The sequence below is a fragment of the Dasypus novemcinctus genome, chromosome 29 (assembly GCF_030445035.2).
Source record: "Dasypus novemcinctus isolate mDasNov1 chromosome 29, mDasNov1.1.hap2, whole genome shotgun sequence".
Classification (NCBI taxonomy): Eukaryota; Metazoa; Chordata; class Mammalia; order Cingulata; family Dasypodidae; genus Dasypus; species Dasypus novemcinctus.
This window is the reverse complement of record NC_080701.1, coordinates 25,424,139-25,440,444: the sequence shown is the minus strand read 5'-3', so window position 1 is coordinate 25,440,444 and position 16,306 is coordinate 25,424,139. Positions and strand designations below refer to the sequence as shown.

The 16,306-nt window shown below is 53.6% G+C and overlaps 1 protein-coding gene across 1 annotated transcript in view; it reads left to right on the top strand.

The window, feature by feature from the left end:
- Window positions 1-13,115: 13,115 nt before the first annotated feature.
- The window catches only part of SFRP1 (secreted frizzled related protein 1), a 46,288-nt gene continuing 43,097 nt past the window's right edge, over window positions 13,116-16,306 (top strand). The window contains exon 1 of the mRNA XM_004468694.5: window positions 13,116-13,913. Within this exon, the coding sequence (XP_004468751.1) occupies window positions 13,370-13,913 (544 nt within the window). The 5' untranslated portion in view covers window positions 13,116-13,369. The remainder of the gene's footprint in view (window positions 13,914-16,306) is intronic.

Below are 16,306 nucleotides of genomic sequence, written 5' to 3'. Positions count from 1 at the left end.
ACAGGATGGAGGAATAGAGTATGGATTAGAATGGACTTGCTGATATTCTACTATGGAACTATTGTGATTAGTAATGGAAGAAATTGTAGCACTGATGTGGAGAAAGTGTCCATGGTGGCTACTGAGGGTAGGGAGAGGGAAGAAGAGATATGGTGTGGGGGCATTTTCAGGATTTGGAGTTGTCTTGGGTGGTACTGCAGGGACAGACGCTGGACATTGTACGTCCTGCCATGGCACACTGGGTGGACTGGGGGAGAGTATAAACTGCAATGTAAACTACTATCCATGTGGTGCAGCTGTGCTCCAAAATGTATTCACCAAATGCAATGAATGTGCCGCCATGATGAAAGAGGTTGCTGATGTGGGAGGAGTGGTGTGAAGGGGGTGGGGGGTATATGGGGACCTCTTATAGTTTTTGAATGTAACATTTTAAAAAATAGAGAAAAAAAGATGGTTTACTATGACAGATCACCTCAATAAAAAAGTATGCAAAAATGGAAAAACGGGGGGAATAAATGATGAAAGGCTTATTAAAACCAAATAAAAAGTAAATCATGAAAAAAAAATCTTATGACAAGTCCTGAATTTCTCTGCAAGTGTGATTCGAGTGTGACCACAATAAAGAGCATGAGTTGGGTGAAAGCAAACTTGATACTGGTACGAGGTGGGCACTTTAATCTGTCTACTTTTATGTTGTGTTACAAGAATTTTTTTAAAAAGTCACATTGGAACAGTTCTATATTTGATGTCAACATTCCTCTGTTCCCATTGATCTTTGCCAAAGGTCATAATTATCGCCAACATTTGCATCAGGGTTTGCTGTTTTCAAAGTCCTGGTATTTTCAGAGTTCCTAATGTGGCATGGCATGGTAAAGGAAGAATGATCAGAGTTTTCTTTGTACCTAAAATTTATATGTTTGATGAGGTCTAAGGTCCATCAGTCCAATCTCCTCATATGACAAAGATCTGAGGTTTAGAGAAGGGGAGAGCAAACGCCCCTTGGTTACCTTCGGCCTGACAAAGCTGGGTTCAGCCTTGTGTTCTTTCCACAATAGCAGTCACTGTCACATCTTTTGACATTACTATTGGATCATTCCCTTCCAGAAGCCTGGTTGGGCTGTTCTGGAGTCAACCACTGGGACCAGGGAAGAACCCCTCAAAACCAAAATCTTTCCTGCCTGTTTTCAGAGCAGCAGCTTCTTTGGCTCTCTGGGGACTGGCGTGGACGCTGAAGGGCGCTTGGAATAAGGGCTGTCAAGGGACAGGGACAGGGTGGTTGGTGTGAGCCTCAAGCCTCCTTCCTGAACCCCGGAATGCTTTGGGCGCAGCCTGCGGTCCCCAGCAGAAGACCGCTGCTGCCCCAGAGCCCATTAGCCAACCTCTTCCGAAATCCTGAATATAGACTTTGTCTGGCAGGCTCCAATCTGCTCCTAATGGACTAAAGCCAGTCATTTGGCAAAAATCAGCTCAGTTGCCGCCATTGTTCTTAAAGAGGCAGAGCTGAATGGGCTGCGGGGACTAATGTATTCTATTATGAGCCTGGAGGCTGGCCTCTGAGGGGTGGGGGAGAGAGCTGCATTCCACAGCCCTGCCCGCCCCCAGTTCCCTGTTCTCCAGAGCTGCAGGTCCCCTTCTCAGAGAATTGCCACTCAGCAAGCTGGCCTATTCAGAGCCCCTGGGAATCAGCTACAGGGGAGGCACCCCACCTAGAAACCCTGGGGTGCGCAGCAAGGGTGTTGAGAGGATGAGAGTCCAGGAGGAGAGTCAGGAGAACCCATGGAAGGACGAGGAGGCAGGGGGCGGCCGGGTGGCTTCTCTGTGCCCAGGCATGTCTCCCCTTGGCCGCCCTCACGCCATGGCTCCTCAGGCTACAGTCACCCAAAGTGCAACGTGGGTCTGCAGCCCCTTTCTCCTCGGCCACCCATTCCCTATTAGGAACATTCCTCCTCCCGAGGGCAAGGAGGGGCATGGGATTTGTTCTGAGCAGCCTGCAGAGTTATGTCTGAACCAGGAGAAATACAACGTGTGAAAGATAAAGGAGAGGGGGGTATGGAGACAGAGAGCCTGTGCTCGCACATTTATCTTCTCTGCCCTTTGACGCATACAAAGGGGGGTTGTTGGAGCCTTTGGGCCACTACCTTGGTTCCTTCTGTTTTGCAAAGCTGGGCTCCCATCCAGGTCTTCCCTTCACCTTGGAGAGGCTGGAGGGGAACTTGGCCAGGGAAGGAAGAATGGGTGGCAGGGTGCGATCTGCTGGTTTAGGTGTCTTTCCTAAAAGACAGAGATTGGGAAGTGAGCTCATTCTTCAGAGCTCTCCCTCCTTTTTTTGAATGTTAGCCCTGGCTGTCCCAATTGCTCCCCCCGCCCTCACTTATAAGTGCACTGATGCTCACTGACAACACTGCCCAAGCTGTGGGAGAGCTAGCTGAAGGTGGAGAGCCTGCTTGTTTAGGACACTTAGGGCCAGGCAGGGAGATGGATAGAACGGGGATCCCTGGGGGCCTCATGCCACAGTGGGGGTGATGGGGGGTTCCTGGTAGACTTTTTCTATGTCCCTAGGATGCCTGCTGATTTCCCAAGGTTGCTGGACAATGGGTGGGCAGGTGAATCCTCCAAAATGAAGCAAATTGTCCTGGCTGGCTATGACATCCCAAGTCCAAGCCTGTCCCCACATCTGCTTTCCCCTACCCTTTGCTCTGAGGGCACTGCCTCCTTCAGTTGTCTTTGAATGTGTACCTCCCCGCCACACACACCTGTATGGTTCTTGGGGTTAGAAATAGCATCTTCCATAGCTTCTCTTTCCTACATGCCTCAGTGCAGGGCCAGGCATACAGTAAGTGATCACTTAACACCTGCTGATTCATTGGTGCCTAGAATAAGGAGGGACATAGCTCCGAGAGTGCCAGCCAAGGGCAAAGTTGGCTATGTCAGGAGAAAAGAGAGGATGGAATTAAAATCCAATCTGAAATCTCCACTAATAACAAAGAGGCAATTTCCTTGGAGGTATGGATGGAAATAAAACTGAAAATCTGGGAAAGGGGTGAGTTAAAATCATGCAAGTTGTAGAGCATGTCACCCTCCAGAAGGAATATTTTATTCTCTTGTCAAGGTGCCAGTGATAATGGAAATAAAAGAAAGCATAAGTCATGGTTGTAAGGATTATGCAACAATTTAGGAAGCCACTGGTTATATATTTATGGACCGAAATGGCTGGAAAAACTCTCACACCCGAGGAGTGAACGCAGAACTTGGAAAGCACTCCGAGGCTGAGTGGCTGTTCTTGGGAAGTTGTTATTTATGGAGCTTTATACTGTGTGTTAAGCAATTTGGTGGTCTAGACTACAGTTAAGAAAAAAAAAAGAACAAAAGGGTTTGAGGGACAAATTACACTTTTCTGGGGAGTGGGGCTGGGTTATGGCTTTCTTGACAGTGTTAGAAGGATTTGATAAAAGACCACGTTTGTACAAGTGGCAGATATTAAATATGATAGAGTGTGAAACTGCTGGAAGATTACAGAAGCCTCCAGGTATACAGCCACTTGCGTTACCGAGTATGGGGAAGAAAGAGGGGTCTGTTTGGCTCCTGGCTGCTACCGCCAACCTCTGAGGGCCGAGGGGCAGCGCTTCTTTACTGTGGACACGGCTGCTTTGTGACATCCTTGCAGCGCCTGCTGCCTTAAAAAAAAATGTGGATTGCCTGTCCCTGCTTTGTGCCTGAGAACTTGATTTCATTTAAAAAAATTGTCCGGAGGCTGTGTAATTGGGCTGTCTGATGAACTTCTCTGGGATTCAGTCTCCTCTTCTAAAAAGAAAGCCACACTTAGAAATGGGGTATTTTGCAGCTGGAAGGATTGAATCAGGAGAAAGAGATAGAAACTTCTAGGCACGTGGAGGAGTTTCTAAGGCCGGTGCTTATCAGCCTTAAATGTGCATGGGGATCTTGTTAACATGCACATTCTGAATGAGTAGGTTTGGGGTAGGGCTCGAGGTTCTGCATCTGGGGACCACACTTTGAGCAGCAAAGTCCCAGGAGATGGAAAGGAAGAGAACTTTCAGGCTTTGAGCTCCCTGTCTACTGCAGGAGTCCCCACACTACAGACCTGTGGTCAGTTAGGTTTGACTTTAGCTGCAAGAAACAAAACTCAAATAAGTTTGGGTTTCACCAGGTGAGAGAAAGGGATTGCACTCCTTCCAGGAGTGGGCTGTTCAGGGTTGACACGGTGGCTCCATGTGACTCAGGGCAGTCCACAACCTGGTGTGGAAGGCATTTACCTCCGTGCTTGGCATGCAAGATACTTGCTGCTCCTTTTGGTGTCACATCTGAATTCCAGGCCGGAAGAAGAGGGAGAAGGGTCAAGGTATATGTCCTCTACATAGACTTTTTAAAAACTTACCAATTTCTACTTCCATCTCATTCGTCAGTATCATCCGTGATAGTCTGAAGCTGGATGGGCCCCAGAAAATTATGTTCTTAAAGGTAATCTGTTCCTGTGGGTGCAAACCTAATGTAGGTGGGGCCTTTCGACTAGAACTTCAGGAAAAGTGTCCCAGGGTGGGTCTGAACCCTCTTACGGGAGCCCTTTATAAACAGGATAAAGGGATGAAATCAGACAGAGGGGGAGAGCCACAGGAACAGGAAACTGAAGGCAAGGAAGGCTGGAGGAGAAGGGAGAGCCCAGTAGATGCCGCCATGTGCCTTGCCATGTGACAGAGGAGTCTAAGATCACTGGCAGCTGATGGCGCCTTTTTTTTTTTAAGGTTTATTTTACTTTTATTTATTTCTCCCCCCCCCCATTGTCTGCTCTCCTGTGTCCATTCACTGTGTATTCTTCTGTGTCTGTTTGTATTCTTGGAGGCACTGGGAATCTGTGTCTTTTCTTGTTGTGTCATCTTGCTGCGTCAGCTCTCCACATGTGTGGCACCACTCCTGGGCAGGCTGTGATTTTCATGCAGGGCGGCTCTCATTGCAGGGCACATTCCTTACACATGGGGCTCCCCAACGTGGGGGACACCCCTACGTGGCAGGGCACTCCTTGCACGCATCAGCACTGCACATGGGCCAGCTCCACACGGGTCAAGGAGGCCCGGGGTTTGAACCCTGGACCTCCTATATAGAAGACAGACACTCTATCAGTTGAGCCACATCCGCTTCCCCGGATGGCTCCTTAATTTGGACATTTTCATAGCCTCAGAACTATAAGCTTATAAGTGAGTAAATCCCCATTGTAAAAGCCAACCCATCTCTGGTATATTGCTTTTGCTAGCCAAGCAGACTAAAATACCTTCCATATGAGAAGGTGGTTCACTCTGGGCTCATTCAGGCGTCACATGTAAACCGTGCACCTATTATATAACAGGTATTGGACTAAGTGCTGGAAATACAAAGTTTCCTCAAGAATCTTCCAGAGGAACTCCAGACATGTAAATGAGCAAAGGAGTGTGCAAGAAGAGATGTTCCGACAGCCACCCTGCACCAAGGACCCCTTTGGCAGTTCTACGGGGCAGACCCTGGGAATAGTCAGGAAAGAGAAGATGGCTCGCTGAGTGCTGGACGATGAGTAGGTGGACATGGGCTGGGAGGAGGGTCCAGCTTGGAAGGGCAGGGTGAGCTCAGGCATGGAGGCTCGAGGAGGGGGGCAGCACGGGGCATTCTGGGGACTGCATAATGATCGTGTGGGGCTGCAGCCTGATACACCACCTTACACCTCCATGGGCACTGCCCCAGTGCTCAGCTGGCATCCACCTGGAGGGATGCACAGGTGGATTAGGTTTGGCATACATTCTGGTGGGTCAGTGCCTGTGCCATACCGGTTTTCAAAAAAAAATTTTTTTTTAAGATTTATTTTTTATTTATTTCTCTCTGCTTCCCCCCTCCTACTGTTGTCAGCTCTCTGTGCCTATTTGCTGTGTGTTCTTCTGTGTCTGCTTGGATTCTTGTCAGTGGCACTGGGAATCTGTGTTTCTTTTTGTTGTGTCATCTTGCTGCATCAGCTCTCTGTGTGTGTGACCCCACTCCTGGGCAGGCTGCACTTTTATCGCGCGGGGTGGCTCTCCTTGCAGGGCGCACTCCTTGTGCATGGGGCTTCCCTACTTGGGGACATCCCTGCGTGGCACGGCACTCCTTGCGCACATCAGCACTGCATGTGGGCCAGCTCATCACACGGGTCAGGAGGCCCGGGGTTTGAACCCTGGACCTCCCATGTGGTAGGCAGACACTCTATCTGTTGAGCCAAATCCACTTTCCCAAATATTTTTCATGTCACCTCTGGAAAGATCAGGTAATTCTAAATCTCTAGGTCCTAGAGCAGCCTACAGACCTCTTGCCTTACACCGTGGGTCACGTCTTGGTCAGTTACGCCTTCTTAAATGGGCAGCCATCGTGCTTGGCTCAAGCCCAGCATGGCCCAGTCTTTCCTCCTCTGGAGCCAGTTTTCTCTGGGCATCCAGTGATGGCAGGTCAGCCACACACGGTTCATTGGCCGCTGTCTGCACAGAGCACTGTGCACCCATGATTTCACTGACCTTCCTACACCCTTCCTTGCAGCAGCCCTACCCCTCATTCCTGGCCCCCCACAGACATGCCCTGCTCTGTTCCACCACTCTTCTTCCTTTCCAGGCGCCCACAGCAGGACAGCTCCTGGACAAGCTGAGAGCTCCAGGCCTATCTTGCCAGCCTCTCCTCTTTCAAAACCTCTGGAACCCAATGGCTTCGAGGAGTCTGAAAAACAAATTCACAATGTCAGTGACTACCAAAGCTTTTCCAGCTTTCTCTGCCCCGGGGACTGGCATTTAACAAAGGCCTGGTGGAAGGTCACCCGGATTTGGAATCCCCAGATCTATGCTCTGACCCGGGTGCTTTATGGCTGGACGGCTGTCCCCCTGGAGCCTGTGTCTTCCTCCGTAAAATGGAACAGTGACCTTCCCGGCCAGCTCAGCAGATTTTGGTGAGACCTGGTGATCAGGGCACATTTAGAGTGGACTTTGGGAAAGACTGCAGAGAGGCAGCATCGGACTCAACAGGGGAAGCCGGCGGGGGGCGGGGGGCGGTGAGTTCTTAGAAGGGGTCGGGGGAGCCCCCTTGGCACTGTGCAGATGGACACGGAGGTGAGCGTGCTCGCGGTGAGCCTGAGGCCACCAAGACCCGGAGAGGAGGGAAAGGCGCTCCGGCAAGGGGGACGGAGGGGGAGGACGGCTCCGTCCCCGCGCCTGCCCCCAGCACCTCATTTATATCCGAGCCGTTTTGGGCTAAAACCCGTCTGGCGCGCCGGCCGCGAAGGGTTAGGCAAACACGCACGCGGCTCCCGGGGGACCGCGCCCCGCCGCGCCGCGAGCCCGGCAGATTTATGGGGCTGCCGTCACCCAAGCATGTGCCACTTCACTTTCACTTCCCGGGGATTACCAGCGGGGAAGGGGTTTCCTCCAGGCCCCTTTCTCCGGCAGAGCCGCGCCGGAGCCTCCAGCCCTCAAGCCACTGCGGGGATTGACTCTCTTCTCTCGCCCACCCACCCCCTCCTCTCCCCGCTGCTGTTAAAAGCTTCCAGAAGCCCCTGCCTTCTTGGCACCGATGTCCCCGTTGTGACACAGGATTGCATCGGGATTTGGGGGTGCGTTGTCCACGGAGTTTTTCTAGGAAGTTCTGCTCTCCAGGAATGGGCTGCTCCACTCACCAACCCACCCTGTACTACCGATACGGTGCAGGTCGGTGGGGACGGACTGAGGAGCGACTCAGACCTGGCATCTGTCCCCAGAGCCTCCCTAGGATGGCAGGAGGGCACACAAAAGTCCCACCATCTGTTTACAGTCTTTATAGAAAGCACTCGATGCTAAATACGTTTTTGGAATGCAGATCTAGAAGAGGTGTTCCTTTCCTGAAGACAAAGAGAACCACGTGCATTATTCCTGGTTCTTAGGAAACTCAGTGCAAAGCTAATACTCCCCGGCAGTGTGCCTGTTACTCTAAGTATTTATTTCACACATCTGCTGCCCTCTACTACATATTTATTCATGTGTCGGGAGAGGTGGGTTTATTGAGCATTCAATATGCCCGGAGCTGTGCTAGATCCTGGGGATACAGGCAAGGGTGAGACAAAATAAGACAAGTTCCTGGCCCTCCGAGAGCAAACTGTCTTGTGGAAGATAGGGAAAAGTAAACAGTAATAAATTATGGATGTGAGTGCCAGCATGGGAAGCACAAGATGCCCTGGGCACAGGGAATGGAGAGGGTCTGAATCCAACCAAGGATGGAGCAGGGAGGTGGTGAGCCAAGAGGGGGTGAGGCAGGGCTGCAGAGAGGAGGAAGAGAGGGTAGGGTTATCAGATAAAAAATGGGGCATCCAGTTAAATGCGAATTGCCGTTAGCTAATGAATACTATTTAGTGTAAGTATGTCATGTGCAATACTTGGGATATACTTATATTCAAACTTTATTTGTGACTTATCTGAATTTCATATTTAACTGGGCATCCTGTATTTTTGTTTTCTGTCTGGCAACTCTAGGAGTAGGCGTTTGCCAGGTGTACAAAGGTGATGGAAGGCACTATAGGCAGAGAAAAGAGCACATGCGAATGGCACGTGCAAAGGATGGAAGTGGGCAAGAAGCTGTTGTGTTGGGAAATGCAAGTACTTCCATTACCGCATTACCTGGGGTGGTAAGAGGGAGGGTTGGGAGATGAGGCTAGAGGGACTTTTGAGACCCAGATCTTGATGTCCTGTGGGAAAGTCTGGGCCTTTTCCTGTGGGGAATCAAAAAGTTGGGGAGGTTTTAATCAGAGAAATAGCCAACCAGATATTTTCCCTTCTATTTGTTAAAAGTAGGCCTTTATTTTTAGTTCTCTCAGACTCTTTCTGGAAGCAGGTGGCTTATAAATTGTATGTCATATATTTACAAGTACACAGGCTTGTAAGTGGGCAAACATCATCACACCCCGTTTGGCAAAGCCTCATCTGCAGAGTGAGTAGGGCAGGAGCTGGCATCATGTCCAAGGCGGCTCCTGGTGGATTAGGGTGAGCCCTACTGCTAGGGAGGCTTTGTGGGCACCAGGGGAGCATTTCCCTTCAGGAAAGGAAGAATATTCCAGTGGAGTTGCCCGCACTTGGTGACCATGCACAGAGAGGTGAAAGGATCACGGCAACAGGTGGGATGCTAAGCCAGCCGCCACGAAGGATGGTGCGGGGGGGACTTGCACTGGGAGGAAGTGGGGCAGGACTTTACTTTCAACTCCAGATTTTTATGATTCTCCCTAGACGTTCCCAAAACTAGACCGCAGGCAGGCTACTTCTTCCAAGAGGCAGGTGGATGGTGGCCGATGAGGAAGCAGTGCCAGTGGGGGCACAGTGTTCGCCCCTCAACAGAAGTGGAATGGAAACGAGGCTTGTCCAAATAAGAAACTGCAGTGCTTATGATGCCCTGCAGTGAATGCCACTGGACACTTCAGATTTTATTGAAGGCTTAACTATGTGCCTTCTATTACACTAGACACTGAGAAATCACATGCTTTAGTTCATGAGGTAGCAGGGCAGATGTTAATAGCTGTTTTACAGATGAAAGCTTGTGACACTGCCTGTCATTCAGCTTGTTAGGAGAAGAACCAATGCCATACTCTGTTTTTCCAGACTCTGGGGCCAGGAATCTTTCCTGTTCTAGATGCTGCACTGCCCAGGCACACGTCCAGGCCCCCTCCTGCCCTGCTGTGCTGCTTCTGGCCGATGGAGAGCATTCTGGGTGTATCTTTGGAGAGTGTCAGAAAAATCGCTGATGATATGACAACAGAATAGGAGGAAAGGTCTGCGGACCGCCCTCCCCCCCCCAAGGTTCTCTAGGAGATGATGGGAAGGAGCTCTGTGGGTGGGGAGAGCCCAGCAGGCAGGCCCCTGGGTGACCCCTCCAGGACCTTGCTCCAGCTGGGCAGTCAGCTCTGGGCGATGGGGAGCTGAAGGAGGCTGATTTAAGCGGGCGTAAGAAATAACAGGGGGGCCGCGGACTTGGCCCAGTGGCTAGGGCATCTGTCTACCACATAGGAGGCCTGGGGTTTGAACCGCGGACCTCCTTGACCCGTGTGGAGCTGGCCCAGGAGCAGTGCTGATGCGCGCAAGGAGTGCCCTGCCATGCAGGGGTGTCCCCGCGTGGGGGAGCCCCACGTGCAAGGAGTGCGCCCCGTAAGGAGAGCCACCCAGCGCGAAAGAAAGTACAGCCTTCCCAAGAATGGTGCCCCACACACGGAGAGCTGATTAGAAGATGATGCAACAAAAAGAAACACAGATTCCCGTGCCACTGACAACAGAAGCGGACAAAGAACACGCAGCAAATACACACAGAGAACAGACAACTGGGGCGGGAGCGGGGGGAAGGGGAGAGAAATAAATAAAATAAATCTTAAAAAAAAAAAAAGAAACAACAGGGACCATGCTTCCAATTTTCATAGATGGGCATCTGCATCTGGTGGTCCCATTTTTGAAATGAGAAAGACAGGTTTAAAGTTGTAGTTCTTTGAAAACCATCCAGGAAGGAGGAAAGTGTGACTCCTGGCTCCCAATTCTCATTCCCAGGAACCCTGGTGTCTCATAGCTGCCACGTCATTAGCCTGTTTACCGAAACCCTTGTTCTAGAACTTTCTCCTCTACACACACACACTTTTTGCTGTTAGGGGAAGGGAGACTGGACTTTGAACTGCCAAGGTCTGACAATGTTAAGGGCAGAAATAACGTATGCACCCCTAAAACATGAAGGATGCAGCTGTGCACGTGGTGCGTGAACTGAATGGCAGTGGGTAGCCACGGTTTAAGATCGCAGGTGTGGATTAAAGTCTCTCCGCAAGCACCAGGGTGGGGCAGCACATGGGGAGAGGGCACTGGGGCCAGGAGGGGAGCACATGGGGAGAGGGCACTGGGGCCAGGAGGGGAGCACGTGGGGAGAGGGCACTGGGGCCAGGAGGGGAGCACGTGGGGAGAAGGCACTGGCACGAGTCTCCTTCCTTCCAATTGGACCTTGGGAGGAGCCAGAAAAGCACGGGGGTTGGAATTCTGGGACCTAATTTCAACAGCACCGCCCCCCATCCCCCCCTTTGCGTGAGGCAATCCTGTCCCTGTCCTGTCCCTGTCCTGTCTCTGTCCTGTCCCAGGAGGTTATCTCTAAAGCAGGAAGACCATTTGGGGGTGGGGTGGGGAGCTGGCGATTGGGGTGACCCAATGGGGAATAACAAGATCCTCCCATGAATGGGCTCGTGAGATTTACTCCCCGACCCAAGCCTTCCAGGGGGTGTCACCTGGAGAAGTCTGCCCACCGTTTGGGGCAACTCTACACACACGAGGGAGGGGTCAGCAAGCCTGGATTTAGAAATGAGAGGATGTTATCTACAAATACACCTCTCTCCAATGAATGAGTAAACAGACACATTTGGCTTGGGACGGGGGGCCTGGCTGTGGGAGAGAAAACAACCCCCTACCAAACAGCATTTTTTTTCTCTAAATGTCCCTTGAATTGAGACACAGTTGCCTGGTCTCCTGCGGTCTATTTTCTGTGAGGAATTTCTCCGACAGAGCATTACCAATTGTTTTGGGATTAACTCTTTACCAGCCAGAGTCTTGCTCTATCTCTCTCTATTTCTTTCTCCCGGTCCTATCCCCCCTTGCACTGGGGCATCTTTCAGTGGCCAAAAGGGGCAGGGAAGTGGACTGTCTTCGGAGCCTTGCTGTGTCCACAGTGCAATCACAATCTCTTGATGGGCATGATGGCTTTAAAAGAAAACAGCCCCACTTCTTCACAAACTCCAGTAGTTTTACTTGGAATCTCTCCATCAAGAAATTAGGTTTGCAGAGCCCAAAGCAAGCTTCCTTGGAGCTTTCCAAACAAGCTGGCCCGGCAAGGCAGCGCCTCCTGCAGTGTCCGCCTTGAGTTCTAAATCTGATCCCTTTGCCACAGGCTCAGCTATGGTTTGGAGCATCCTTTGCCGGCCTCCACCTCCTGCTTCAGGACACAAGCCGTGTGAGTTCCCAGCAAACTTCCTAAATTGCTTGCTTCCCTCTCTGGGATTGCGTCACGGTCCCCTTCCCAGTTCTCTGAAGTTCGACCCTCCCTCTCAGGGATGCACGCAAAGAATTCCCAGGAATTCCTCAGGTGGAGGGTGGAAGGGAGATTCTACTGGGTGTGTGTGTGTGGGGGGGCGGGGGGGGGGGTAGTTAGATGAGAGAGCTGAGCTCTGTCTCTGCTAATGCCTTCTTTTGTCTTCTGCCTTAATGAGGATCCTTGGCTTTGACCCTGGAGGTCCCTGAACTCAGCCTAAACCTAACGTGTGCCTGAGTGATGGACTTGGTATTTACACAAGCCACGCTGATAAGTGCACATGTGTTTTTAATGTGTGGCCTTTCGACACCACAACCATGTCAGTGTGTACATACTTGCCCACTGCCGGGTGGGCGCTTGAGTACCAGGGTTTGGGCTGTCCCCGGGGAAGCCAACATCTTTTGACCAACATTTCCCAGCACCCCGAGCAGCCAGTCACCTGGGGCCTGGCCGTGTAGCTTGAAGGGCATGTCTCACCTGGAAAGGTGCAGCCTTTTGAGCCCCGCCAACAGACCCGACCCAGCCTTCCCCTTGGCTGGGAGGGAGCCAGCCCGAGCTGCTGGTCATCTGAAAGCAGACCACCTTGTCTTCAGCCTCTCTGAGCCCCGGTTTGTCTGGAAACGGCCTTTGCCGCGACGGAGAACAAAACGCAGGAGGAGAGCCGCTCGCCTGAAACTCGGGAGGGAAAAGCGTAGAAGAGTCTCGAGGAGCCCGTGGGTGTGCAAGTGGCGCCGAGGCTCCTCGCTCTTCTGCAAACCGACTCAAGTTAATTATGGCATTAAACGTCCTCCGTATCCCCCCCTCCCCACTTCCATCTGTCCCCCCTCTTTCTCTTCTTTTCCTTTTCTCTTCTCCTCTCGGTTTTGTTTTTTAAGGGGTGTTGACCTGCGTCGAGTTCTAGTAAACCGAGCCCTCTAGCAAGTGAAGCGATTGGTTAATTGAGGCGGTGACTGACGTGGTGCCGGAGTGCGGCTCGCAGCAGCCGGGAGCTGATTGGCTGTGCGGGGAGACTGCGAGGACTTTGCAACAGGCGCGCCCCGCACTCGAGTCCTGCAGCCGCGCGGATTAGGTGCTGCCCGCCCGCCCGCCCGCCGCGCGTCCGGGAGCCGGCCCCGGGACCCGCGCCGCTCGCCCGCGCCTGCCCCGCGCTCCCCTCCCCGCGCGCCCGCTCCCGCAGCGGCTCCCGCCGCAGGCCCGGCACCGGCGCGGCGGCGGGCGGAGGCGGGCCGGGCCGGGCACGGCGCCTTTTGTCCGCGGGCCGTTCCTAGAAGGCGCCGGCGGCGGGGCGCGGCGGGACGCGCGCGGGGCCGGCATGGGCGGCGGGCGCGGCGCGGGGGGCCGCCGCTGGGCCGCCTGGGGCGCGCTGCTGGCGCTGGGCGCCGCGCTCCTGGCCGCGGGCTCGGCCAGCGAGTACGACTACGTGAGCTTCCAGTCGGACATCGGCGCGTACCAGAGCGGGCGCTTCTACACCAAGCCGCCGCAGTGCGTGGACATCCCCGCCGACCTGCGGCTGTGCCACAACGTGGGCTACAAGAAGATGGTGCTGCCCAACCTGCTGGAGCACGAGACCATGGCCGAGGTGAAGCAGCAGGCCAGCAGCTGGGTGCCGCTGCTCAACAAGAACTGCCACATCGGCACCCAGGTCTTCCTCTGCTCGCTCTTCGCGCCCGTCTGCCTCGACCGGCCCATCTACCCGTGCCGCTGGCTCTGCGAGGCCGTGCGCGACTCGTGCGAGCCCGTCATGCAGTTCTTCGGCTTCTACTGGCCCGAGATGCTCAAGTGTGACAAGTTCCCCGAGGGGGACGTCTGCATCGCCATGACCCCGCCCAATGCCACCGAAGCCTCCAAGCCCCAAGGTAAGTCGCGCGAGCCACCCTCGCCGGGCCGGGCCCCGGCCGCGCGCGATCGGGGCTGCCGCGGGGGCTGCGGGACGGCCCCCGCCTCGCCGCGCTCCTCCCGGGAGGCCGGAGGTGCTACCTGGAGGTCACTCTCCAGCAGTGCCGAGGGCTTTTCAAAGGCTTCCAGTCTGTGCCACCAGTCCTGGGGCGCCTCTCCCGACCAGGTGCCCGGAGGGGCTGCGGGCCAGGGGCGACTGCGCCGGGGCCCCGCCGACCTCGGGGACCGGCTCCCATCCCTGCGGCGGCTTTTCCTGGGATCCAGTCGCGCTTTTCCCCGGCCTGAAACAAAGCCCTCCGCTTTCAGTATACGGCGAGCTCTGCTCTCCTCTGGCCAGGAGTCGAGCCCCCACGCAAGTTTTAGCAAACGCAAGAAGCGATGTCCCGCTTGGAAAAAAAGAAAACTCAAACCCCCCCCAAATGTAGAAAGCTCAGGAAGGCAGAATGCTCGGCGCAGCTTTGTTTATTTTCATAGGTTCGGTGGGGGATGAAACACGCACACGCACGAACCTCTTTCCTTAGTCCTTCAGCCAAGTATCCTCAGGACTTACTGGAGAACTGGCTGGGAAAAAAAAGTTTAGAAACTGCGCGAGTTTTTGTTTGTGCGCTCAGGTCAGGTAACCGCTCGCGATTTAGGGCTTCGGGATGGTTGGGGGATGGAAAATCTCTTCCCTCTCATTCTTGCCTACCCCCAGCTTCCTACATTTACGCAAATCCTCAGGTAATTAGAAAGATAAAAAAAGTAATTAGCTCATTGTTCATCCTCTCCTAGGGGAGCAGGGCGGAGGCTCTGCAAATTGGGGACTTTCCTAATAGCCTCGGGGAAGGGCCTGGTGGCCTTCTCAGACCCCCCCATCCGCCCCCACTGCCTCTTTCTCATTTAAAGTTAGGCTATTCTTGAGTGCGAGGAAAAAGGAAAAAAAAAAAAGCCCCGGGAAGGGTAAATCACCACACGGTGATCTGGCATTTATAGGAGTGAATTCGCTCCAGAATTCTTTGGAAGAAGAGTTTAGACTCAAAGATGTGGACAAAATCTGGCATGGGGGAAACTGTACCCCAGGTGCGCTTAGCACAGGGGCATGGATCCTTAGAGTTTTTTTTGGGGGGGGCGGGTTGAGGATGGGGGTAAGGGCTGCTTCTTCCCTTAGCTGATCATCCTGCAGCGGTCCGTGCGTTTCGCCTCCTCTGATATTGATCCTGAAAGCAGAAGTGTCCACTGAGAGGCAGTGCAGTTATCTGCAGCCCCTGGCGTGAGCGTGGGTGGGGCAGGCGGGAGGAGAGGGGCACCTCTGATTTTAACTGCTTGTGCTTATTCTCGGGAGGGAGGAGATGGGCCGGAAGTGGCGGAGGTTGGTTGGGTGGTGCGGGCCGGGTGGGAAGGGCTGCTCTCTGCCTGCCTTGGAGAGGTCCGGGCACCTCTGCTCTCCGCTTCCTGGTTGTCTGCACAGGGTTAACCCTGGGGAACGTGCAACTCCTTGAGAGTAAGCTGAGCAATTGCCTGGAGCAAACAAAGCACTTTGTGTTCTGTCCCAGGGGGGCCATCCCCTGCAGCCCACAGGATTTTCCTTCTCCCCTTCCTCCCTGCCCTGAGAGGTGGTAGCCAGCTCCCTGGGGGCTGAGCTTGAGTCCACCCCCAATGGCCATTAGTCCTCGCTTTCTGGGACGGTTGGTGGATAAGAAGTGGAGACCTGTGGCGGGCTAGCTATGGAGAAAGTAGCTGGCAGTCCATGGGGGTGGTGGGAGGTCTGGATGGGCTGCCTCCTTATGAGGGGAAAGCATCCACCCGCACCCCAAGCCCTCCGAAGGCTGGCGTGGAGTGGGCTGCCCTTGACACCTTGGCTGCAGTTCCCCGTGTTTGCTGCCTCACCCATAGCATCGGCTGGGCCCTTGTAGCGTCGTCTTCTCTCCTTCCCGTCCACCCCGAGGGTGTCCATGCCATCACCCCTCCCAAGACCAGCTGCTGAAAGAGAGAGCGAGAAGCTGTGAGAGCACCAGCCAGCAGTGGGAGCTGGGACCGGGACCCACCCCCTCAGCATTTTTGGTGAGAGGCAGTGACCTCTCTTTCCCAGGAGACTGCAGTCCCTTGAGGTGTGGGAGCTCCCAGTCAACTTCCTCTGGGCCCTCAAGGCCACTTACTGCCAACTGAGTATGCAGGTGGCAGGGCAGGCTCCGTGCATGTGTGTGCGGGGGCATGCGGGGGCATGCGGGGGCAGGTGGAGACAGACCCAAGCTGGCGGCTCTGGAATAAGAACTGGTTGTTTGGGACGAGAATAAATACCCAGGCGCTACTTTCATTCTTTAACATTAAAACTGAAATTTCAAAGCGGCGTCCTATCTCAGCATACTCGTAGGCT